The following is a 26,722-nucleotide window of genomic DNA, read 5'->3' on the forward strand; positions in this document are numbered from 1 at the left end:
GGCCAGCTTCTCACAGATCTCTACGACGCCTCACGCACTCTCAGAAGCCTTTCGCTCCAGCCTCTGCCGTGAGCGAACAACAAACCAGAGCGCGTTTTCTCTTCTGGAATATAAACTCAAGACACTACAGGGCGCTTTATCTTTGGCGCTGTTATAAGGGAAACAAATGGATACTCATTTACTTCCGGTTTTTCTTTTGCATTGCTCAGAGTCAAATCCAGCTCCTGGCCAAGTTGCCCAGGTTGGCCTCAAACTTGCAATCCTCCTGCCTCAGCCTCCCAAATTGCTGGGATTGCATGCATATGTCACAACAATGTTCTTCTAAGCATTAGGGCTGCGGGTGTAGTTTAGTGGCAGAGCACTTGGCTGGTGTGCCAAGGCACTGGGTTCCATCCTCAGAACTACAAGAAAACAAACCCAGAGTGGACTGCCACATCCTTGGGGTACAGTGTGCATCAGGATGCATGCAGTGATTCTGTGGCCTGAAGCTCTGCCTTTTGGGAAGGTCACCTTTGTTCCCAATGACCACGCTTTCCCAGTTCTGGTATCTTAGAAAATTCACTGTCAAATGTTGGGGCAGGCAGATCTGGCTGGAGCTGGGGAACCTCTGATCTCCACCCCAAATTCCTGCTGCTAGCAGCTCTGAGTGGGATGCAGCAAACCCAGGTCTAAGCTGAAGGCTTTCAGTTTTGTTATAGTAAAAAATTTTTGCTAAAGCCAAATTCCTGAGGCCTGATACAGATGCGATTCCTCCTACTGGTCTCACAGCTAAAGCAATCAGGCCTCATCTGATTGAGCTGGCCCTTCACATCTGCAAGGGGGTGCAACGGCAGATTCCATCAACCACAGATCAGAAACAACTAGGAAAAAGACTGCCGGTACTGAATACGCCACAGGCCCTCAACAATGCCGTCTAACAATGGCTCATGCACTTAGATATCAAGTGAGCTATACAGGATGTGAAGTTCTAGACGACGTGCACAAGTTATATGCCAACACATGAGGGATTGAGCACCACACCTGTGATTTCAGTATCCACAGCTCATCCAGGAACCAACCCCTATGGATACCCAGAGGAAACGGTATTACCTCCTTGGCACCTTCAAAATGCAGTAGCCTTCTGTCTAGCTGGATGGGCTTCAAAACACTGGGGACACACCAGCAAAATTCTCTTTTTTGGTCAAGAGTGAATTAAGCCGGGCACAGCGGTGCAGGCCTGTAACCCCAGCCACTTAGGAGGCCAAGGCAAGAGGATCGTGAGTTCAAAGCCAGCCTCAGCAAAAGCAAGGCCCTGTCTCTATATAAAATAGAAAATCGGGCTGGGGATGGGGCTCAGTGGTGGAGTATATCTGAGTTCCATATCCCTGGTACCAAAAAAATCAAGAGTGAATTAAGGCTGCATTCCCAAGGGGGAGACGGGAGCATGCGGGCTGGATCCCCTTACCTTGCTAACATGATGTTGGAGTTGGGGTTGCTGGTGGCTGGTCCCGTGGGACTCCACTTGATGGTGTAGATCTCTTTGCTGTGAGCCTGAAGATCATGGACACACGTGTCTTGCTTCATACTCCAGATCTGGAGAGGGCATGGCCAAGGACATGAGCAACGCATCCCCAACCTGGGGTGGGTCAGCACCTCTCATCCTGGGGGTGCTCCTCTGGCTGCCGGCCCGCGGGATCCCAGCAGGGTGGGGGAGTGGACAAGGACTCAGACAAGTGAAGACCCTCAGCAGAGCCCTTGGCTGACATTTGGGCATTGGCTGCCTTGGTGAGGGGGAAACTTACAGAGGAGGTATCCCCACAAAAACCAACAGGGGGGCGGAATGTGAGACCCTGGGGAACATGGGGGCTTGTCCAGGATTGAACGGTCCATCCCGCGAGACGCTGGCCTCACCTTTAAGGTCATGTCATCAGAGCAGGACGCTAGCAGCATTCCTGAAGGATCCCACTTGATGGCGTTGACCTCATTCTGCAAGAAGGGAAAGGATTTCAGAAAGAAATGGAAGCCTGTGTGTGTCGGAAGGGCAGTAAGGCGGCCCTCCACCAGGGGGCGGTGGCGCTCTGCCCGCCTTGCCCTGGCCTGGGGATTTACCCTGCAGGCCCAAGAGGTAAGAACCACACTCAGCCTTCCCAGGCATACTTCCTTCACGAAAAAAATCTCTACTAGGATGAAAGCCAAATGAAGAATTCACATGTAACAAGGAGGGCAAAGAAAACCAATAAAACCACAGCTATTTCTGAAGCTGGACTTTGGACACCATTTTCCTATGCGCTTTAAATAGGCGCGGTGGTATGCACCGGCAATCCAGGAGGCTGAGGAAGGAGGATGGCAAATACCAGGACAGCCTTAGCAACTTAGACTCTAACATAAAGGTGGGGGGAGGCACTGGGTAGAGCAGCCTGGGCTCAGTCCCCAGTACCTTAAACACACACAAGATAGGTGGACAGGGAGGTCAAGACGGGACACAGGAGTGCCCGGCTAGACAGCAATGCAACCCCAAGGCACAAATCCACACCCACAGGCCACACAGAAGTGCAAGGGACACGGACCCAGGCTGTCTTGGACAGGAAAACACACGCAGGAGGAACAAAATCCTCCCTGGGGCAGTCTGGGCATCCGTCCCTGCTGCAGCTGTGGAGAGGAGCGAGCCCACAGGCAGATCTCTTAGGGCTGCTGAGCACCGACGTCCATCCCCAGCTGAACCCCCCCTTCAGTCCTCCAGGGAGAAATGGATTCCTTCCCAGGAGTGGAACTTCCTCCCTCTGCCACCCAAGTCACAATCCCTGGGAAGCGTCCAGAAGCAGCTCATTCACAGGTCTTGCTCGGGGAGGAGCAGCCTCCATTCGACCCGTTCAGCCAGAGCTCGGCTTAGAAGGAGCAGCAGCAATCAAGACCCACTTCTAGAGCCAAGCGGTGCGGCGGAGGCAAAGGCAGGGGCGCTAGGAATCAGACCCCGGGCAGCCCCTTAACAGTGGTGGACGGAACAGGGCCAGAGAACAGCTCAGCCCAGAAAAACGCGGCACAGCCCCAGGGAGACGCTGTCAGGACCACCGACGCCCAGGCTCGGGAAGCCCCTTCTGAGGGACTCGCGGGGCCAGGAGCTGGGAGAGGTGGGTGCCGACCAGGGAAGTGAGCAAGGCTGGGGACGGTGGCACTCATGCCTCAAGTTACAGCAGCAGCGTGATGGCTTTGACCTCCCCCACTGCCCTCTGGGGATGGTCCAGCACTGAATGCCGTTCTGGGCACTGGTGACAAAGATGGAGAAGCCTTGGCCCTGGCTTTGATTCTCCAAGTTCTGCAGGAGGTGGACACAGAAGTAAGCAATGCCAGCCACCCCGAGGCCAGGAGCAAGGCTGTGCCCTGGGCACCATGCCCAGCTAGTGCCACGACACTCCCAGTGGGGCCCGGGACTTCTGAGTGACGTCTTGGGAGATGGGAAGGGCTTGTGAGAGGCAGAGGGTCACCGTGTGATGCTCAGTCACAGGTATTCCAGGAGGATCGGGGCACAGCTGCTTTGAGGACGTACCCAGGCACCCCAAGGACAGACCCAGTAGAGCCCCCGAGGCCACGCTAAGGAATCCATCTTTTTGCTTTATTGGGGACTCAACCCCTGAGCTACATTCCCAGCCCTTTTTAGTTTATTGAGACAGGGTCTGGCTAAATTGTTGAGGCTGGCCTCGAACTTGCAATCCTCCTCTTGCCTTAGCCTCCCAAGTTGCTGGGATGAGTTGTGTATCACTGAGCCTGGTTTTTATTTTTTAGTTTGTTCTAATTAGTTACACATGACAGTAGAATGCACGTTGATACACGATACACAAATGGAGTATAACTTCTCCTTCTGGTTGTGCTATGATGTGGAATCACTAGCCGCGCACTCATGTGCACACAGGGTAACATCTGATTCTACTCTCCTTCCTACTCACACGCGCCTCCACTCTTCACTCCTCTTGGCCTAACCCAGAGAAACTATTCTTCGTACCCCTGCTCCCGCAAAAACACGGTTCTCCATTCTCAGTGAACATTTCCTGTCTATTCATTTATTATGAGCATCTTTTTCTTTGTGCCTTTACATACTCTCCTATCGACTTAATGGCCTTCATTGCAAAATCTGACAGCGGGTCACGTGACGGAGTTTTCATCCTTCCCTCCCCACAACTGGGTTGTAGCGACCACCGCTCCAGTGCAAAGGGTTCTAGACCCACTGGTCTGCCGCGACATCGCCTCCTTCTAGGTGAGAGGCAACACTCCCACCTCGCATCCTGGTGAGCGGGGCCGACCATGGGAACCCCCACTTACTGTGTGCCCTTGGAAGGTTTTGACTGGGCGGTCGCAGCCGAGCCTGCACACATGGATGCACATGTCCGTGCTACAGGAGGCAAAGGTAGTGTTGTTCTGCCAGTCCACGTCCAGAGCGGGGGCTGCGGGAGGGAAGAGACGGGATGTGGGTGTTAGCTGTGCACGTGGCTAGGGCAGGTGGGAAGAGCCAAAAGCACAGCAGCGACTTCACAAAACCATTCCCAGTGTGAACAGTGTCTTTCCTGCAAGGACCTTAAAGTCGGTCTCCATTTGCAGGGACAAGGTTCCTCTGGAAAAGTCCTAAGACCCTGGCTGTGCCCGGGGCAGGCAGTGTCCCGCCCCGGGCATGAGCGGAAGGGTACTTGCTATGGCAACAGCATCTCCTGTGCCTCCAACTTGCTGGGTTCCAGCAGGGTGACTGTGTGGGGCTCAACTGATTTGCGTTCACACAGGAAGGAGATAAAGGACAGGAGAAAGCCTTCTATCCTGTCCTTTGTTCAAAATGCTTCAATTAGAAAAATGTGCGATGCATTGATCACGCCACTGATTGGTTTTCTTTTTGGGCGGGGTCGGGGGGCAGGAGGGTACTGGGGATTGAACCCAGAGGCACTTTACTGCTGAGCCACATCCTCAGCCCTGTTTAGTTTTTATTCTGCGACAGTCTTGCGAAGTGGCTTAGGGGCTCATCAAGCTGCCGAGGCTGGCCATGAGCGTGGGCCTCCTGCCTCAGCCTCCCAAGTCGTTGGGACCACAGGTGTAGACCACTACACCTGGTTTGACTGGCGTTTAACTGGAGCCAACAGCAATCCCTTGGGACATGGATCAGGACTTGTGAAGAACAGCCTTCTTCACTCCTGGGTCCCCCTCACATGAAAGTAGCTCCAACAGCAGCTCTGCTCTGCTCTGGGCTTTGAGGATGGCGACCGTCTTCATGGTACTTCCTCCTCGCCTCCACCCGAGAGGCACAGGAAGACCAGGCAGGAACCAGGCTGCCAACATCCCAGCCAGCAGGGTCTGAACCCATGTTCTGCCCCTGACTGTCACGGCCCGGGTCTCAGATGCAACTGTGCACATTAGTGTAGGGCCTCAGGTGAGCATGAGCGAGGGGAGGCATCGAGTGACTGGCCAAGCTGGGGAGAGATGTGGATGGTGTAGCACGGTCGTCAGCACCACCCTGTTTCCAAGGCAGTGTGGCTTTAATTCTCCCGAGTCCTTGGAGAGAGGTCTGGGTATGGCTCTCTCCACCTCCCCTTGGGTACCCAGGGCTCAAGTGGTCACTCCTCACTCCAGGTGGCTGCTGGCCTCCTAGGTTCCTGCCTCCAGTGGAGGTACCAGCCCACCGGGGTACCTCCTAAGGGTCCTTCACACACCAGTGACAGGGATGGAGAAGTGGGGGTAAAACGGCCACGGGAGGAGCAGCAAAGGACAAGGGTAGCTCCTCATGGGATCTTCTCTCCTACTGAGGGGCCTTAGCAAGCCGGGTGTGGTGGTGCACGCCTGTCATCCCAGCAGCTCGGGAGGCTGAGGCAGGAGGATCACGAGTTCAAAGCCAGCCTCAGTAACTTAGTGAGGCTCTCAGCAATTCAGTGAGACCCTGTCTCTAAATGTAAAAAGGGCTGGGGATGGGACTCAGCAGTCCAGTGCTTCTGTTCAGACCCTGCCAAAAAAACAATACCTGGGACCGAACCTGGGATGCTCCACCACTGAGCTACACCCCAGCCCTTTTTATTGTGAGATAGGGTCTTGCTAAGGGGCTGGGAGTCCAGGCGTGGCCCACAGCACCTGGCTGTATTTTTTATTTCATGATAGCAGAGTTCTAGAGCTTCACTATATTGTATTTCCAGTGGAAATTATTTTTGGTGGAAAGAAAGGAAGGAATGAAGGTTTTTTTGTTGTTGTTTGTTTTTTAAAAAAAGGACTTCAGATTAGCTCAGCTTCACTTAGGGACCAATGTGTGCTTTGGTGACATTTTGAAAGCTCGCTTATAGAATAGAAGCAATTGTAAGAAGAGATGAGCTTATTCCAGAGGGAGATGCCGAAGGCGGCACCAACGGACATTCTCTACTCTGAGAACTTGGCCTGCTGGAGGCCACTTGGGTCACCGTCTTCTTACTTCCAGCCAGGCAGTCCTGTCCTCCCCCCCTGTGGGGGACGGCTCACTGCCAGGGGGAAGAAAGCCCACCTGCACTGGAGTGGTGTGGGCAGGGCGGTGGGCAGGCAGGGACGTGGCAGGTGTGCTTGGTGGTCAGGAGGGCCCACCATGGAGCCACCTGCAGAGGGGGTGGGGCAGGGGCACTCTGCAAGGGCACCTAGAGCAGGCCCCGCCCACCTGCTTCCCTGAACACTTGGAAGTTACGTGCTACAAAGCAGAGGCCCAACTTGAAGCCGGGCACGTGAAGGAAACAAGAGGGTAGAGTCTGCTGGAGGCTCGGGGGGCAGCAGTCACCCGCGTATCAAGGCGGCACCTCATCCTCCGTGCATTGCTTGGGAGGAGAGTCCAGCTGCCTCTGGTGTGGACAGGCATGTTCCTGCTCTTGTTGACCACATCACGAATTCCTGGGGCAGCCTCTGCATCCCCCCAGCACCAGGAACCAGCAAACCTACCCGAGTGGAAGGGGAACTGCTGCTTGGCTTCTCCCGTGTGGGCGTCCCAGATGATGGTTGTCTGTGCTCCGCAAACAAAGAAAAGAGTCAGTGACCAGTCTCCTCTCAACCATTTCTCTAGGAAAAGGGACCGGGTGAGAGAGGATAACCAGCCACGGTCCCTCTAAATCAGCAGTGTCCGATAGAGAAGGCGAGTCACAAGGTTATCGTGACTCACCAGTAACATTACCAAAAGAAATTAGTGAAATTTTAATAACATGATCCCTGTTATGCAATGTAGCTGAAATGTTTTAATATGTGATCAGGAAAAGAAAAAAAGACACTAATGAGATATCTGTTTTCCCATCCTAAGCCTGATACTGCGGGTGTTTTACACTTGGCCACACGGAAGCAGCTCATCCGCTACAGGTGCAGTGTCCGGTGGTCACAGACTGCTGACCCACACTTGAGAAATCTACCACAACTGGTTAGGGATTCCGTTTCATCCCAAAGCTTAGAAAACCACTAAAAAAGGCAGCAGCAAATCTTATCTAAATAATTGAGGTTCCAAGTGCTTCGAATAAGCGATGCTAAACCTGTGCGAGATACAGCAGAATCCCGGCACTGCTCTGGGGCTGGCACCAGGAAGGGGGAAGGTGACCTTTATGTCAGGAGACCAAGGAAACCACGAATCCCACCAACTCATTAAGACCCCTAGGGAAGAAAGGCACCTAGGGAGTGAGCCTCCGGCAGGTCAGCCAGTCCCACTGGGGTTACGTTTTCATCAGCAGCAATTTCCAACTTAATTTGAAACTTTATTTAATAAAGACTTAGCTTTAAGAAGTAGTTGTATCTTGTGTGCATTGTAAAGGGAAATCTCAGAACACTCGGTTTCTTTTTATTTATTGGCACCAGGGATTGAACCCAGAGGTCTGAGCCACAATCCCCAGCCCTTTTTAATATTTTATGAGAGACAGTGAGACCCTAAGTTGCCGAGGCTGGCTTTAAACTCACGATCCTCCTACCTCAGCCTCCTGAGCCCCTGGGATTATAGGTGTGTGCCAGCGTACCCGGGAAAGGTAAGCTCAACCAACTTCTATGTATGTGAGTGTGTACCTTTTTTTTTTTGTACTGAGCAGTGAACCGAGGGGCACTTAACCTTTGCACCATACCCACCTACCCCCCCCCACTTTTTTTTTTTTTTAATTTTGAGGCAGGCTCATCTTGCTGAGTTGCTGAGGCTGGCTTTGAACTTAAAGTCCTCCTGCCTTGGCATACCAAGCCGTTGGGATTATGAGCATGTCCCACTGGGTTAATATTTGTGTATTTGTGTGTGTGTGTGTGTGTGTGTGTGTTGTGGTATAATTCCCCTTGATTTATCCATGTACAATCAAACCTGGCACTGCACAGAATATATAAATTCTTTCATCATTCTAGGATACAGTTTCACATAAGTATTAACAATCCAGTTACTGATATATTTAATATATACTGGACAAAAAACATCACCTACACAAGGATTTTTAAATAAAAAAACCTTAAATTTTTCAAAATTTCTGAAATATAATTTAACTACTTTCTGTTAAGCACAAACTGAAGATCATTAATACCAGTAATACCACCCCCCTCGGTGGGTTTTATTGTCAAGAGCACTGATATCCTTATTCTTGCCATGGTTAACTAGGTCATCGTGACAGATTACGGACCCAAAGACTAAACTAATTCCAACTATGCATTTCCAATGACGGTGTAGTTCATCACAACTATTTGGAATTCTAAGAAAGTCAAAGGGCAGTAGTTACTGGTGATCCAGGGCCTGGGTTCCCATGTCCCCTAGACCCCACAGCAGCTGTGCATACCTAGGATAATTCATGAACCTCTCTGGCCAGCTCCTGCTCTGTACAAGGGGGAGGACAGCACTAGTGTCTGCCACCTATCTCGGGAGCCCTGGGTGGGCTAACACATGTAGTGTGACGTCAGATAAATGGTTGTCATTTCCATGAATTACTTTAATAATTAATCTGGCCAGCGATTCCCAATGGCCGACTGCCCATACAACCAAGCGTTCTGTGTGCAAATCACTTGACCACTTCTAACAAACGGACGTGGTTGTGTACCGATAAAACTATTTATAGAACAGCCACAGGGCCCGATTGGGGTGTTGACTGCAGTTTGCCCAGCCCAGATACCGTGTCTCCAAGAATGTGGTCATGTGTGGAGGTCGACTATTATATTGGCTACAGGTTCCTATGACGGCTTTGCAAGAATATGGATGGAAGATGGCAAGTCCTGCGTCTGGTATTTCATATGCAATTTTAGAACTGGAATGAATCCAAAGTAACGTAGCAAAGCTTCCAAATTATCCTGCAATCATTACAGAAAACCAAGCCTGTGGGAGACCAAATGGCTACAGAATTCAGGAAAGGCCTCTACCCGTGTGTAAAACACCAGTGGATAGATTCCCCACCCACCCAACGCCCGTTTTTGGTATTTCTTTTCCAAAGCCATGACTTACACAATTCCTGCTGGCTCTTAGGTGCGACATCACTACCCACTCAAGGTTACCGGAAGATCATGACACCAGCCAGCCCTGTCACCTGACTGTGGAGGAAACTGGGCCCCAGGGAGGAGGAGATGGCCAGGTGCGTCAGACTTTGGCAGCCAAGAAGCCTGTGTCCTATGCTCTTTTCCCTCAGAGATGGCTCCTAGGCACCTGGATCTAATGCCGTCACCTCCCCGTCACAGTGCTGCCTCAGGGACACAGTACCGAATTCCAAACTGGCTCCAGGGGCCATGGGGGGTCCCCCACACCCTCCTGCTGGGTCTCGGGTTACCCTGTCGATCACTGGACGGCCCAGAGGGGAAAAGCTCTTACCCAAAGGCCCCGGGAGCAGATGTGTTAGAAATTAACAGTCAGATCAAACCCACAGAGACAATCGGCACCTGTAAGTCCTTCAGTAAGCCCAAGAACTCAAAAGCCACAAGATTAAAAACAAGTGTGCATCTTCGCTGGGTGCGGTGGCGCATGCCGATCATCCCAGTGGCTCAGGAGGCTGAGGCAGGAGGAGCTCATGTTCAAAGCAGCCTCAGCAAAAGGGAGGTGCTGAGCAACTCAGTGGGACCCTGTCTCTAAACACAAAATAGGGCTGGGGAGGGGGCTCGGTGGGCAAGTTCTCAAGTTCAATTCCTGGTACCAAAAAGAGCAAGTCTGCATTTCCGGGTGGAAGGGATGGAGGGCTTGGGGTTGGAACTCACTTTGTCCACACCGGCACTCAGAATATAGTTCCCCTTTTTGTTCCACTTCAAGGCAAAGATGGGGCCTTTGTGCTGCCCTAAGGTGCTGGCCAGGTTACCTGTGGGGTAGGAAAGACGAACACCATGACGTAAGGTCCCCACGGTCACACCGGGAAGCACCTTCCGCCGCTGGCCCTGTCGCGAGGGACGCAGGACTCACCATCTTCCGTCCATATTCTTGCAAAGCCATCATAGGAACCTGTAGCCAATAGTGTCCCATCGCTCTGGGGGCAGAAAGATCCACAAGAACACTTGGCATCTCCCCAGGGGACGTCCCCAGGCTCCTAGGCCTGCCTTCCCACCACAGGGCTCCTGGCCCACCCAGCTCGCTGCTGGCCCCACGCAGCCTCTTCACCAGCTCTGGGAAGGGAGGACCCTAGGCCAGCACCCAGGGGACCCCCAGGAGACTGCCCGCCTGAGCGCACAGGCTTCCCCGCGGCTGGCGGACGACGCTTACGTTCCAGTCCAGCGAGGTCACATCCTTGTTGCTTGGGACATCGTGTCCCCCTTCCCGGATACAGTGCCTCAGCACCAGCTGTGTGGAGCCCCCGTTGCTGTTCTCATTGAGGTTCCATATCCTGGCCGTCGAGTCTCCGGATCTGCAGGACAAAACCACAGGAGTGTTGGGCCCGAAGCTGGACGGGAGGGAGGCTCACGGGCCCCACTCTCTGGCCGGGTCAGCCACACACGGCAGGTGGTCTTCTGCGTGCAGTTCTTCGTACCCCTCTCAGCTTCCCTCCTCACCATCTCTGCATGGACTGGTTTTAGATGTCTTTGTACCGCTTCCCACCCCACAGGTACAAAGGGTCTGGGATGATGGCTACTCCACAGAACAAGACCCCCACAGAGGAGGGGCCCAGAGAGGCCCACTGCTTGGCCTGCACACAGCAGGAAGATGTTACCACCCTAAGGCAGGACACTGGAGATGAGCAATGACCTGGGACCTCTGTCCCGGAGCACCCTCATCCGGAAAGCCTTACCCAGAAGCTAGGAGATCGCTGACCGGATTCCAGGCACAGATGAACACCTCAGACTCATGGCCCCGAAGGACGGTGGCTTTGTTGGGTGGAATTTCAACATCCCCATCTATTTCCATTGGTTTCGAATGGTTATCTGCCAAGAAGCACATCAAGACACGTGGCTTAGCAAGATACAAAAGAGGTGTGTTCTCAGATACTTTCGTCTCAGAAACACTTTGCTTTTACATATAAAGGCAGTACCAATCTGAGGATTATCACTAACTTGTGGCTTTTACATGGTTTAAAAAGTATTTCACGTTTCTTTCTAGTTTGATGGTGCTGTGGTTCATGTGCCAGAAGTTTAGTGCCCAGGTGGGGAGATAAGCAATGGAGGAACCTTTAAGAAAGCACCTCTGTCTGGCCATGTGATCTCTCTCTCACATGTGCACCCCACCACACCATCCACCGTGATGTGTCGGCACCACGTTGTTTGGACAGTTAGCTTCTAATACTATGAGCTAAATACATGTTTTTTCTTCAATAAAGCATTCGGCCTCAGGTATTTTATTATAGCAACAGAAAACAGTCTTCAAATTTGAACAAAGGATAAAGACAGCTATTTATAACTGAAGCCCTCAACCATGGCCCATGGGCCAAATCTAAGCCACTGCCATCAATTTTTATAAACAAAGTGTGACCAGAACAGTCACATTCATGTTTGTGCACTGCCTGTGGCTACCCTGTCAAGCTGAATTACTTCCCCTAAGAATTTACATGTTTAGGTCCTAACCTACAGTACCTTATGAGGTGATTATATTTATACATAGGGACGTCAAAAAGATGGTTACAAGACAACAACAGAGCAGTGTGATCATCAACCAACCAGCAATAGTCAACAGCTGGCTGTACAATGGGGTCAAGAACTGAGCACCTTTCTGTAAAGGTATTTGGAAAACCCCAGAAATAAGAGGATTGCTTTCCTCTTCAGTGTTGGGTGAACCTAAGAGTGTACTGCTTCTATTTCAACATGTAAAAATAAGAGAATGCCCGGCCGGCCTGCGCAGACCGAGACCCCTCATACAAAGTTCTCGAGTCCTGCTGGAGCAACACAGGGCTGTTAGGCGCCGACACTTCTTTTATGCTTCAGCAGACGAGGAAAGCGTTTTCCACCTTTGGAGAGCATTTTCCTACTCCCCACTCTTGATGGCAACAGGAGCGCTGGCGTCCTCGGTAGCCATGCAGGGCGGGGGGACTTGAAGCTCCCGGGAGGCGCGGAAGCCCGGCTTTGCACTTGGGAAAACACGCCCTTGGAAAACCCCCACCTCAACAGCCTGGTCTGGGGATGGTGGGTGAGGTGCGGGGTCTGGGAAGTGGACCGAGGTGGTGATATTGTGCAATTCCAATCTGCACACTGACCCAGACCCAGAGCGGCCAGCCAGGGTGACTACGTGCAGACCTGGCCTGTACAGAGCACAGAGCGCCTGCTCCTGGGCCCACAGTGGGCAGCCAGCCTACAGAGGTGCAGGCCAGGGGTGGCAGACCAACCAGTCAGCAGCACACCTTGGGGCAGGTGGTCAGCAGAGCATCTTCTAGCTGGACACTGTCTCAACACACCAGGCTCTCACCATGGGTCCCAGGATAGGGGCCTCCCTCCTCTCTGGCCTCGTTTTAAATAACTTCAGACGTAGTAGTCAGTCATCTTGATGGTGAAAATAAGCCAGGCTAATGCTGCTGCTAAAAGTCCCCGAAAGGCCCATTTGCTGAAGGCTTGTGGCACTATGGGAGGCGGGGGAGTCTTTCAGAGGACCAGACTTGTGGTACCAAAGTTAGGTCACTGGAGATGTCACCCTGAAAGCAATGGCGGGCCTCCCCTCTGTCCCTGTTCCTCTGCCTCCTGGCTGGCGATATAAGTGGTTTGCTTTGCCACATGCTCCTGCCCTGGCCAGAGGCCTAAAGCAACGGAGCTGCCCGATCTTGAACTGGAATCACCAGCACTGTGAGCCAAAATAAACCCTTCCACTTTATGAGCTGCTCACCACAGGTATTTCATTATAGTAACAGAGCCCCGCAAGAGAACCATACCAGAAAGTGGCCGTTTCTCTCTCAAACTGCAGGACAGAGAATTGTGTGGGTCAGGGTTAAGTCTAACTTCAGATCGGCCCACAGTGTCCACTGCAGTGGTAGAGTGGAGAGGCTGCCTTACTGCGAGACAAGAGCTGGCTGTGGATGCCAGGGAGGGCATGGGACTCGGGGGACAGAAAAGACATACCCATGCCTTCCAGGCTTGGGAATGACATGGATACCACTTTATAGTTTCTAAAGATTTAAAAGAAATGGGTGCAGTTTAAATACTGGCAAAATTTCTTCCTTGGCAGACAATGATTTCTCAAAGTTTACTAACTATAAATGCTTTTCGGTGACATAAGATGACAAAAACAACTACATCTATGGTTCCTGCTCCTGAAAACTTGAGGGTCCTACCCCACTGCAGTGACCGTGACTCTTCTGTACAAGCCAGATATTTTCTCATTCGTCTCCGCAATTTTGGGCCTTATGAACAGTGATCCTGTGGGATGCGACTGGGGGTCTTTATCTTGTGTTGGGCGATGGCCTTTGTGCCACCTGACTGTAACCTGTGGATGGTAAATAGCCACAGGGCATGGCCATGGGTTGAAGCCTCAGAGGCCATTAGGCAGCTCTCTGCTGCGATGGGACTATGGGGTCAGATGCCAGTGTCACATTCTCCACCCTCCAGCTGCATGAAGGAAGCCAGTTTCTAACTACGGAAGCACACACACACACCCTACATACATACACAGGCACACACTCAGCCACACCACATATGCACATATACACACAAACAGGCACATGCATGTGAACTCGGACGCCCAAGCAGAGCCTCTGGAGTCCATAAGGATCTCTGGTTTATCTGCTCAACATTCCTGAGCCATGGCCTAACACGGACTAACCTCAAGGGGCAGACCTAATAAGATGACTCCCCACGCCTGGGCGGGGTGCCCCAGAAGTCACAGTGAGCTCAACTCTCATCCCACTGTTTGGCCTAAAGCCTGCACAGTGCCAGGCTCGAGCTGGACCCAAGGCCTCTGGGAACCAGCACCTTTGCTTTTGTTGGACGGGACTCATACTGGACGTGGCCTGGATAGGCTTGGGTTCTCAGAAGAGCAAGATCCCCTACCACCAAGATGAATTTGGATGAGAAAGGCGCAGGCCGACCTCCCAAGGCCGGCTGTTTGCAAAGCCCTGGGAGGGGGTCCTGGTGCACGGGGCCCCAGTTGCCGGGAGCCCGCCAACCCACACTTACTTATGGCGTGAGCGCCGTTCTCCTCCCCGTTCACGGTGGCCTCTCCGTTCTTTGGTGGGTTTTGCTGGGAAACGGCTGCGGGGGCTGGGGTGGCTGCGGTGGTGGTGGCGGTGGCTGTGGCCGTGGCCGTGGCGGTGGCTGCAGCGGCTGCAGCGGCGGCAGCGGCGGCGTTGGCCTGCTGCTGCTGCGCGAGCTTCTCCCGGAACGCCTGCTGCCGCGTCTGCACCACGTCCGGCATCACGGCGTCGATCAGGGACAGGGACTCTATGGGGCGGCCGTCGAACACCGTGCCATCCTGCGGAAGCAAGCTGGTCAGCTCCCGCGCAGGAGGACGCAGGGTCCCGGGTGCAGCGGGCACCCAGGGGCGCAGGCTGCAGGGACTCTGTGCAGGGTCCTGGAGACCCAGCTGAGTGGCAGCACTGACATCCCTAAGCAGCGAGCCACATCTGGGCATTGACACCGGCCCAGAACCACTGCATCCCGTGACATTTTGCATCCTGGGTTACCTTTCTCCACGTCTGGAGCCACCGGGTGAAGGGAGGGGGTGGGGTGGAGAGGTGGGTGCCCTCAGGTGGGTGCCAGCAGGAATGCAGCCCCACGTCCTCTAGAGCACACAGGGGGTTTTCCCAAGAGACCCCCCGGCCCCCAGCGCAGAACCTTGAGGCTGGGAATCCACCCCCGTGCTCAGGGCTGCTGGAAAGTCTCTGTGAATAACCAGCCACTTACGTGGGAGGGGGAACTCTTTGGTAGCATTAAGCACAATTTAGAAATGACTACGGCCATTCAGCATTCGATTACCGGTGCATTTGTCCACTTGATTTAATAAAAGAAGCACTTGGGGCTATTTGGGATGACTTTCTGGGTTCAAAGGACGGCCACGCTGAAGCCATGATATAACCCACCACAAAAATAGCTTGGTTCTGAGTCACATTTTTTTTCGATCGCCGTTTGATTCTCTGGTTTGTATCAACCATGAGAAATTTCTAAACACACTTCAAAATAGGGGAGGAAGTTCGTTCGGATATTTGAGTTGCATGAAATGCAACATGCCTCCACGCTGTGTCTGCCGAGTGCTGAACTTGAGTGACCTCAGAAATGAGGAGGAGTTGAGGCCTATCAGCCCACCGGATTTCTGATGACGACGCACTATTTGAAACCACAGAAACTACAGGAAACGATATACACCGCCTCCCCGGCCCCCTGCCCCCTGGACTGTAGCCGTGGAAGCAATGGCCGAGGCTGAGCGGTCCTGATGCTCCCAGGTGACCTTCCTCCTTCATGCAGTCCCTCTCCAAACGGCTGGCCAAGGTGCTAGATGATCACTGCCCGCAGCCATGAAAAAAAGCTCCTCATCTACATTCTAAAGCACAATGTCGCATTTTCTTAAGTGACTGGAAACTTCTGCCAAGTGAGATCTCTCATCGACCTCTAGACACCCTGGCGTTGGGTGGCTGAGACATCACGGAGGGATTTTGGCCTTGAGAGCCACAGAAACGGGCAGGCAGAGGAAAATCAGATGGTACATCCCCCGATCTGAGAGCTCGTGGGGGGACCAGGGGTCACGTGCTCATCTCCCCAGGATGGCTGGTTCTACAGACACAGACCAGGTGACCAGGTGGGGCCCGAAAGAGTCAGGCAGACCACTCCCACGCATGCAATGTTAAGGAAAGGAGGGGGACACTACCAAGGAAGGAGGAGCAAGAGACAGGCAGACTGGGAGGTTTCCAAGACACAGGCTGGCGGAAAATGGCCGACACCAGAATTCACGAGACAGAAAAGAAGATACATTATTTTTGAAATAAAGTTGAATAAAATGCTCTGAATAAGAAAGGCATAAGGGTCAGACTAGTGTCAGAATACGGGAGGGAGGGAGCCCTGGAAGGCTGGGTGTGCTGGGCGGGACAGAGCAGGGTAGGCTGTGGCCAGATCTCTGAAAAGGGTGGAGTTCAGTAAGGGTGGGATCCAGGTGAAGATGGCCAGAGGTTTCCACAGATGTCAGGAAGCCAAGAGAATCTTCTCTAGAGAATCTCGAGTACAGAGGCGGGCGAGGAAGCCCCTTAGAACCTGAACAACCAATCCTCCAATGTGCTGTAAAACTGGCACCAACTATCTCAATCTGAAAGGCACCAGGGGACACAAGCGAATTGGTAGGACTCAGTTCACTGCTCCATCCTCAGCCTCCGAGTATGATCATAGAAATAATCCCGACACCCTCTCACTGGAGGATCACCCCCTCTCCTCCTGACGCTCCTTCCGGTCATGCCTGCGATTCTGCACATTTACATGGAAAACACAGATCCTCCTAAGACGGGCAGCGAGGGCTGCCTTAGCCCACCCCGAGACGGCCCAGGGAAGCCCGGACTCCGTCCTGCACCCTGCTCATGCACATCTAGATGCAGGGCTCCGCGGGCCAGCGGTGGGGCAGGCCCCGGGGTGTGCCTACCTCGTTGATGCTGATCTCGGCCTCCACATACTGCAGTCCCTTCTGCAGGATGGAGATGAGGGCAGCCGGCGGAACCAGTGTCCCGTTGATGTTGGACTGGCTGATGTGGCTCTCGATCCCGAACGTGAAGGCCGAGTGGGAAAAACCTGCCGGGGGAGGAAGCCAAGCGGGTGGAGGTGAGAGGAGTGGGAGGGAGGAACATGAGGCCAAGGTCACCCTGTGTGGGTGGGTGCGAGGTGGGAAATGCCCTCGGCAGTACAGCCTTCCCAGCCCACAGACGTGCCTTGACTAATGTGGGGTGACGCCCCGATTAACCCCTGGGAAGCTGGAAATGCACAGAGCAGCCCGGACCCGCCGGCACCCGAGCTTCGCCTGGCCAACCGTAAGGGCGTTCAGAACCTTCATCACCTGGCGGCTGGGCAGAACCATTAAGACAAAGCCTGCTCTACAACCCAGCGCTGAAGTCTCTCCCGGACCTGCACAGATGGTGCTGCAGTTTAGGCTGGGTGTCCTCCAAGGCCCCTGCGTTGAAGGCTTCATCCCTGCCCAGGGTGCCAACAGGTGGTAGTGGAACCTTGAACAGGTAGGGCCTACTGGGAGGAAGTTGGCTTGCTAGGGGTGAGGCCTTGGAGGGGAAATTGGGACCCCAGCCCTCTCCTGTCTGTCTCCTGGCTGCGGTGAGGTGAGTGGTTCCTTCCTCCCTAGGCTCCCACCATAGGTCCAGAGGCACCAGGGCCAAGCAACCATGGACCAAAAGTCTGAATCCATGAGTCAAAGCAAACCTCTCCTCCTTATAAGCCAATTATCTCAGGCATTTTGTCACAGTAATGGGAAGCTTACACTGATGGGCATCTTGTACATTATGGGATCTAAAGACACGAAACACAGTATCCAAGAAATGCTGACAATATAGCATACTGTACGGAATGGGCTTTCATCTCGTGACCACGTGGGTGACAGGGAGCTACAGCTCTGCGGCTGCTATCTAGAGAGAGGGCGTGTGCCCTTCTATAGCTTGCCTGGGGAAAGACCCAAATTCAAAATCTGCAGTAAGGTTTCCACTGAATTCCTATTGCCTTTGCACCACTGTGAAGCTGAAGAACCCTAAGCTGAAACAGCTGTAAGTTGCCACCGACTATATTAAGAGGCAGAACGGTTTGCCCGAGTGCCCTGGCTGGATGTCTCCGTTACAGAAATTCAACCTCAGGCTTCCACCGACTCCTGGTTTGAATTGCTCTTTGCCGTAGCTCAGTGCCGGTCTGTGCCCCAGCTGCAGTGCACATGAGGAGCCGTCCCTCGGCCCAAGAAGAGGGCAGCCGGGGCCTGGCTCAGAACGCTCACAGGCAGGCGGGGACAGGGAACCACACACCAAACTCCCCAGGAAAGAGGCGCTCAGGCCAGCGGGTATGGCATCCAGCGGTTCTCCGGAAGCTGGGGATTCTCCCTTTTCTATTTTTGTTTTATTGGCGCATTACAATTCTGCATAACCTGGGATCCGTCCATGTACTTAACGGTCTGATCCGTCTCATTCCCCAGCACCTCAAACATGCCAGGCACGTGCTCTACCGCCGAGCGACACCAGCCCTTTCCCGATTTCCTCTCCTCGTCTCCAAACGCCAGCTGCCAATAAGCAAAACGCCTGAAAAATTCCAGACGTTCTCAGATAAGCTTTGGATTGCATGATGGTACTTGAAAGTCGATGTTAGGAAACACAAGGCTCTGTAGGGAAGGGCATGTGAGCCTGGGGGACTGAGGATCAGGAGCCTTCCACAGCTCTTTCTTGGGGACAGAGGGGTGTCACTCTACTAGACAGATGCCTGTGGCAGGTGTGCTCACTCCTGCTTTCTTTGTAAAGTGGCCTCTGTGGTTAGAAGCGAGCACTCCTAATTCCCCTGTTAGGAAGTTCTGCTCACTATGACGGCATCACTGGCCTGCAGGCCACAGACCTCCCCATGCCAGACGAGGGCTTCTCAGCCTTACTCGGCCCTGGCCTCTTGCAGTCAGCCTTGGTCCCTGTGCCCCACCAGCCTGGGCCCCTCTGCCTCTCCCCCTCCACACCTAGGCTGCCGTTGCAATAACCCATCTGCCCACTAGGGGGGAGTGTTCCTCCACCACGGAGACTGCTGTGTGTTCTCCTTCCCTCTCTCCCCCTCTCGCCTCAACCCACATCGCCTGGTTACACACAGAATCCGGAGCTTATATTTATCTAATAGTCATATGGTGGTTGCTATTCATTTTAAAGTCAGTTGCACAGAGTCTTGCATCTCTCTTTACAACACCACCACTACCTCATTAGGTTGCTGTTCAGAATCCCTCCCTCCTGCTCTGTTTAGATAGAGGCTGGGCCTCTAGGAGGCAGTAAGAACTAGATGAGGCCAGGAGTGGAGCCTGCAAGACTGAATCCCCAGTGGTTTACAAGAAGAGAAAGAATCCAGAGACAAGGGTGTGCTGCCCGTCTCCTGTGGCGAGGTGAGTGGGCCCTCCTCCCTATGCTCCCGCCATAGGTCCACGTCTCCTGCCATGTGATGCTCCGCACCAACAAGAAGGCCATTGACAGAAGGAGCCCCTCGACCTTGGACCTCCACACCACAGTTAAAACGAAACTCTCAGGCTCAGAGGCCAAGCACTGGCCCAACCTGCATAAGGCCCTGGGTTCCATCCCCCAGCACTGCTCAATAAGTAAATATTGCTTTTTTCTTTATAAAGTAACCTCCCTCAGGTATTTCATTATAGCAAAACAGACTAGTACACTGGAGGACATAACAAAAGTCCCTTTTCTCCACCGTCATTTCCTATGACCTCCCCACCCAGGCCTTGCATAACCAGTGACTGTTATTACCCCAAGTTTTGGTCATTCACGTTTCTGGAGAGGTAGAGACTACAAAAACTCCAATGGACAGAGGGAGTGGGCCACGGTGGATTCTCGGCTTGATGCCCTGCTGCATGTTCAGGTGGAGGTGGCTGCTCTCCTAAGACTTCATGATTCTCGTGGTCACAGGAGCCATCGCCCTGGCTGTCTTCCCTTCTGTGTCCTGACTAGCTGACGGGACTGAGCACTGCAGGTCACAGGCCATTTCTCCTCCTCCTGGTTTCACAAAAAGGCCCAGGGAAGGACTGGGCACACACTGGCCCCCGACAGGGCTGGCTCTCACGCTGACCCTGCTGCAAAAACCTACAGGAATCCAGGGGGCCTCCTGCAGCCACTCTCTGCTCTACTTACCTGTGTACAGATCCGGTCCCCCAGAGCTTTTGAGGGGTCGGATCCATAAGCCATGGAACGAACACTGGAGGGACAAACCCACGTCACTCAGCTTGTAGGGGTAGGGTCACAAGACAACACTGAGCCACCACAGAGCAGCATGATCTGCTGCCTGCACCAGAAACCAGCATTAACTGCTACTGAGCGGGTGCCAAGGGGCTGGGTGAGGCCATCTTGGAAGACATGGCACCTCCAGATGCGTCTCTTCCAGGGCGAGCCTGTCCTCCACCAGCGCCAGCACCTCACCCTCCCCCAGACGGACTCCAAGGCTCATGAACACGTTCAGTGTGCCCGAATGGAGACCTCTCCATCCGCACCCGTTAGCTCTCCCTCGGCGTTCGACACAGCTCTGCTGTCCAGCGAGTCATACGTAGCGAGTCCAAGATCAGAATGCAAGTGACAGACAGCACCCCAGCGTGGGCCATGGTGGCAGGTCACAAGGGAGGAGAAGGAGGGCTTGGCAGCGTCGTGATGGAAGGTCGTGTGAGGGCCAGGGGTTGGTGACCCTGGTGCCAAGCTCTAGGCCAGCCTGAAGCCAGCAGGCTTGCCACTTACTTACAAGAGTGTCCCAGTGAGCCCACTCGGGGGTTCCCGACACCTTGGCCTTCATTCTTGGCTGCGTTCTGTGCACTGAAGGGTGCTCAGCAGCACTACCCTTGAGCTCTCCCCTCTAGATGCCAGTAGCATCCTCCTCCCAGTCTGCCAATCAAACATGTCTCCAGATGTGTCCAATCGACCCCACCCTGGTAGAGAACAGTGAGCTGGTTTTGATGCCCTCACTACCGGCAGCTCTACTCAACCGCCATTCCTGCTCGATTCTGGACTGCTGCCAGGGAACACCAAGCCACCACCTCTGTGGCCATTCCCCAGAGACACCAGATAACTCACAGTCCTGCCAGAGAACAGCTGGGTGAGCAAAAAATATCGCCAGGCAGAAAACCGAGGTACAACTGAGATGATCCAAGAAAGGACTAAAACAAGGACCACATTTTAAAAAGAATGGCCAAGTCCTGTCTGTCTGGAACAGAAGGTCCTCCAGCCTCACAAGAGAAGAAACTGTTATGTGAATCCGTCTCACCTACCTGGGCTAGAAGAGTCGACTTAAAATACACCAAGAGCTCGTTTTGTTTCTTGTGATCGCCACACTGCTACAACACAGCCACGTCCACAAATGGCTTCCCAAGCTGCTGGAGTCAACACAGTGCACCATTACGCCCAAGCAATGCTGGCCCTTGGAACTCGTGCTTATTCAGCAGAGCAGAGGCTTAACACTCAGGCAGCCGCGGGGGTGGGCTTTGCATCTCTGGCTCTAACCAACGCCGAGGGCACCCATGTGCGGCATTAAGAGCAGAGTTCTCATGAAGCAGTTAGCAGATTTACCTACTTGGAATACTCAGACTCAAAACCAATGGGCACAGGAGGTTTATTTCTCAACAGTCCGGGTGAAAGGTTGGCAAACTGAGGCCCATAGGGAGTCTGGCCCACTGCTTGTGTTTTTAAATAAAGCTTTATTGGAACAAAGCCTTGTTCATGAGTTGCGAAATTGCCTGTGGCCGATTTGAACCTTCCTCGTGTCTGTCGCAACTCTTCAGCAAAGCTCAAGGGAAGCTGCTGGCCATCCTACCGTGCACACAGCAGCCCCCACCCCATGACCAAGAAGGATCTGGCCCCCAGTTTGAATAGTGCCAAGGTTAAGAAACCCCGTTTTCAGATCCCTCTTCCCCCCCGCCTAGTGTCCCTTCCTGGTGGCAGCCTCTCTTGCCCTTCAACAGGAGTGGTCGCTGTCTTGTCCGAGCTCCATCAACATGACTCCCTAGCCTTCTGTTTGCACGGTCACATGGGGTGTTCCACCCATTCAGGAGCATCTGAGGGCAGGGAGCCCGTTCACTGTCTGGGGCACACAGTACCCCCACCTCCAGCTGCAGCTGCTGGTGCTCAAGGTGTTGCTGAACTCGAGGGACAGCCGGGAGAAACCAGAGTGCCTGGTGTCAACGAACGGTGGTAAGAAAGAATCAAACCACGTCTTCACCATTTCCAAACAGAGGACTTTAAAGGAGAAGGACAAGAATTACAGATTTTGGCACAACAGAAAGAAGAGTGAATTCTGAAACCAAAGATAACTGTCATATAAAGAGGGTAGTTTCAAAACTGTGAAGAGGGATCTCGGTCACAAACTGTTCATGTTGTTTAATGATAACCACAACAATGAAGCCAATGACACCAAGGGCTTTCTAAAATTAATCAGAGAGCCTTGGCAAAGACCTACAAATGAACAAACCCACACTGCAGGTGAGGAAACCAAGTCACAGGGCAGGTAAGAGATCTCCGAGAGGACCTGGAATTCCATGTCCTACAAGGTCCCCTTCAGTGCTAAAATTCTGCACCAAGAAAAATCATCTCTACATCCCGATGAAACCCGAGGGACTGTTGTTTAAGGCAGTGACTAAAACACAAAGAGCCACCTCCTGAGACAGGTGAGCAACTCTGGTCTGGCCCTGGGATTCACAGATACCCAACAGGCACTGGCTGACCCTGGTCCAACCCAGGGTGTCGAAGGGAATGGAGGAGGACAAAGGCACCATCAGGAAACCCAAGTGGGGGACGGTCCTTTTGTTTCCACAAAAACATCTCTATTCCCAGCACTGCGCTCTCCAAGGTCAAGGTTTCTCCTGTAGAACTGCAGCTGCCTGAAAGCCACCGGCTCCCCTGCCAGAGGCGAGTCAAGGTGGTGGTGGAAGGAGGGTGCTGATGAAATCAAGAAGGGAGAGAGGCCAAGGGCGGCCACGCAGGACCAGTGCAGACCCATCCCGGAGCACTCTCCCCCCGACTTAGCAACAGTCCACAGAAAGAGTAAGCGCTGGGTGTCGCCTCCTGCTCTCTGGGGCTCGCTTGCACCCGGTTCACTTCTCTTTCAACAGTGATGGATGAGTTTCCCCAGAGAATCACATTTTCGGCCCCACAAGCACTTCTGAACCCATGTACACTTGTTTTATCTGTGGTGAAAGGCACACAAATGTGCCGAGAATTCTTTTTGATTTTGTCGTGGAAATCACAGAACATGCCCACATCACCTTTACCACCACGACATAAATGTTTAAAAAAAAAAAATCCTACAAAACCCAATGCGACTCCCATCCCGATTCTCCGAGAACAGAAGCAGGGAGAAACGTTCTTCGGGGCTGCAGATGGGTTCTGGATGACCTGCCCACCGTCACATGGAATTTAGCGTAAAATGGAACTGCCTTGGCTGGCGGCCCCAAGAAAATGCCAGAAGGATCTCGTTAAAGTTGGGTTTCGCTTATAACATCTGGCCAGACCCCAAGGCTGGCGGTTAAGTACGGCGTGGGCTCAGAGGACTGCACACCATGTGGCCAACATCATTTCAATATCCTCTCAACCCGGGAAACACGAGCCCCGCTCGGGTTATCAACTAAAGGTCGCCTCCTCCGTCTCCCCAGCCACGATGGCCTTGGGGCGAGACGCCTGTGGGGGCCCTGGTGGGTGGGTGGACCCCGAGGTGCCTTCCTGTCGAGGGTCATAGGCAGTGGACCTCACTCCCCGGCTTCAGTTAGGGAACGTGAGACTCGGCCAGTTTATAATGAACAGCACGGTTAGAAGCCTCGACAGAAATTCAACAGAAAGTTACCCCAAGGTGGAAGAACTAACTTACATTATCATACAATCAGCACAATCCCCGTTCTCACGCTGGGGAGCTTCAGGGGTCTCTTGTCCATGTGGAAGGATGTGTAGGTACAATCCTCGTGGTCGCAGAACACTGGATTTCTGGTGGGTCGTTTTCATAAATCGGACACAATATGAACGTTTTCATCTGTGGCCGATGGGTCTTGGGAGCCACCACGGAGAAGACACGGGACTCACTCCATCTCCGAGTTTAGTTTTCAAAACCAAACTAAAGCCTTCTGAGGAGACGTTCCAAGGTTTTGGATGGTGATCATCTCTGCGGCCAGTCTCATTTCCCAGAGTCTTCTCCAATCTGTCACATTTTCTTTCCTTTCCCTTCTCTTAACCTCTTTCCCCGTCCTCCTCCTCTTCTTTCTAGGACTTAGTGAACTCAGGGGTGCTTTACCACTGAGCTACACCCCTAGCCCTTTCTGTTTTGAGAGGGGGGTCTTGCTAAATTGCTTAGGTCTCACTAAGTTGCCATCCTCCTGCCTCAGTCTCCTGAGCTGTGGGGATGACAGGCAGGCGCCTCTGCATCCAGCTGTTGCACACGTTTAATATCACACTTATCTGCCTCTGTGACAGTCAACTCTTTAAATATCTGTGATCCTCCCTGGGCAGGGAGAAGAAATAAGATTTCTAGCTCTGTCTTCATCCTAGCAGGGAGCGCAGCGCCTCCACTTAACGACTTACCAAGAGACATTTGCAGAACTGGAAATTGTGATTAGTGCTATATCCCCGAACACCAACAACTCTCAGCTGGGCACATGGGACACACCTGTATCCCAGCTACCAGGGAGGCTGAGGCAGGAGGATTTCAAGTTTGAGGCCTACCTTGGAAACTGTCAAAATAAAAATAAAAAGGGCTGAGACTACAGCTCAGTGGCAGGCAGACTGCAGGGCAGGCACTCGGTCCCAGGTACCATGACTAGAACCAAGGGGGAAACCCCAGAACCTCAGACTCCCTGGGGGTACTCAAAGTGATTTTAAGTAGCACAGGGACAAATGCTTAAAATTTTACTTCACGTGTGCTATACCGACAGATGGAACTCATGTACCAGTATCTACCAGGATGCTTTAGAGGAGGGGTTCAAATTAAGGAAAAATATCAGAGAATAGTAATAAAATATGCAAACACGGCAAAAGTTCAGATGATCAGTGAAGAGCAGACAGGCGGGGAGACGTACGTTTAGATAGCCGGGAGGATAGAGGCTTTCCGAGCAGGAGGAAATGGAGAACGTGAGCACACACCCATTGGCTCGCGGGAGGGTGAGTCTCAGGCAGAAGTGGCTCAATGACAGTCCACAGGACCACATCTGGCCGTGGCAGCTCTTGCCATGTGCTTCCATGATTTCAGGGGCTGTTTCTGCACCACCAAGACAGAGAGGAATGCTGTTACCTGCAACCAGCCAGGCGGAGGAAGACGGCAATCGCTCCTATGTGAAACCCCAACAGCAGGACAGCAGGTGCCAGGGGCTGGGGTGAGGGCAGGGGAGACGCAGGTCAAAGCAAGCAAAGTTCCAATTCGACAAGAGAAATAACTTCAAGAGACCCAGGGGATAGCACGGTTGCGACGGTGAAGAACAATGAACTGTGTTTTGAAAATTGCTCTTCACGTGACCAAAAAATGCTAAGTATGTGAAGCAATGCATGGTTAATTAGCTCCAAACAGCCGTTCTGCACTGCATACATGCTCCAAAAACACTGTGCTGTGCACTATCCACACATAACTATACACAAATGTGGATCTGCAGATCCACATGGCCTGTTCTGCATCCTAGCTTTATGACCTCTGGGCACTCAGACCTCAGGACCTTGGCCCTCCGCGGTGGATGACTCAGCGCTGCGTCTTCTTTCTTGGGGCTGGCGGGAATAAATGGCTTCTTCTGTCAGGTACTGAGCATCATGCCTGGCTGTATACAGCAAGTGCTCCGTAAGTGTGTGTGACTGGGACAACAGGGACAGAGGCAACACTGACAGAGGTGGTGGTGGAGGAGGGGGATGAGGGAGCTGGGGACAGGCAGTGGGGCAGACACCATGGAAGAGAAAGGCCCGAGCACCCTTGGATTTTCTATAGTAAGCAGCGCTGTAGGCTGCATGCTGGGTGCCCGGGCTGCACGCTGGGTGCCCACCTTCCTTCCAACGCCAGCCTCGGAAGGAAGGTTGGAGAAGGGCCCCCAGAGCAGCTCGCTGACCACAGACACAGACAGCACTTAGGGGACCGACGTTGATAAGAATGGCCACAAAGGCAGCAGCAAAGGGATGTGCAGAGGCTTCAGGGAAAGGGGACCAAGTGCAGGTGACGTGTTTGCTATCTGGTCTGCAAAGAGGAACATAGGGAATTTGGTAGGAAATAAAATATGTATCAGTGAGGGACAGTCTGAAGGTCACATTAGCATTTCAGAGCAGGCCGGTCTTCAAGGTAACCGTGAACTTTGAAGAAGGCAGTGCTTGGCCAGCGTCCTTTCATCGCAAACAGGAAACCTGAGCCAGTGAGACTCTCCCAGCTCACCCCAACTTCTAACGCAGGAGGGACTCTTCAAGTCTTCCACGCGTCTGTACCAGGGCTGTGTTCATGACTATGGGAAACAACTGGTTATGTGCTAAATCAACCGTGATTCATAACACACTCAACTGGCCTTCATTCTAGTTGTTTCCCACCCTCTGATCAAATACCCAGCCCAGCAATGAGTGACAAGTCTCAATCCACAACATTGAGCTACTTTTACTTGGGAAAAAGAATATTCGTTTTACGAGCTTGGTGCAAACAAAGCTCTCTCTCCTGACACAGGTGAAAGAATTCATTAAGATAGACGAGGAGGGAGCAAAGACAGAAACCAATTAGAACGGTCAACTTGGAAAAGACCAGCAGCACACTGGAACCAGGC

The 26,722-nt window shown here is 52.9% G+C and overlaps 1 protein-coding gene across 3 annotated transcripts in view; it reads right to left on the reverse strand.

Annotated features, from left to right (window-relative positions):
* Tbl1x (transducin beta like 1 X-linked) overlaps window positions 1-26,722 on the reverse strand; it is a 178,234-nt gene that overhangs the window by 12,234 nt on the left and 139,278 nt on the right. For all 3 annotated transcript variants that reach the window (XM_026414574.2, XM_026414575.2, XM_026414576.2), the window contains 10 exons: window positions 16,895-17,040; window positions 14,452-14,746; window positions 11,151-11,283; window positions 10,628-10,769; window positions 10,331-10,394; window positions 10,132-10,229; window positions 6,898-6,958; window positions 4,294-4,415; window positions 1,891-1,965; window positions 1,445-1,572 (listed from right to left, as the gene is read on the reverse strand). In XM_026414574.2, the coding sequence (XP_026270359.2) occupies window positions 1,445-1,572; window positions 1,891-1,965; window positions 4,294-4,415; window positions 6,898-6,958; window positions 10,132-10,229; window positions 10,331-10,394; window positions 10,628-10,769; window positions 11,151-11,283; window positions 14,452-14,746; window positions 16,895-17,040 (1,264 nt within the window). The remainder of the gene's footprint in view (window positions 1-1,444; window positions 1,573-1,890; window positions 1,966-4,293; window positions 4,416-6,897; window positions 6,959-10,131; window positions 10,230-10,330; window positions 10,395-10,627; window positions 10,770-11,150; window positions 11,284-14,451; window positions 14,747-16,894; window positions 17,041-26,722) is intronic.

This window comes from Urocitellus parryii, chromosome X, assembly GCF_045843805.1.
Source record: "Urocitellus parryii isolate mUroPar1 chromosome X, mUroPar1.hap1, whole genome shotgun sequence".
NCBI classification, from domain to species: domain Eukaryota; kingdom Metazoa; phylum Chordata; class Mammalia; order Rodentia; family Sciuridae; genus Urocitellus; species Urocitellus parryii.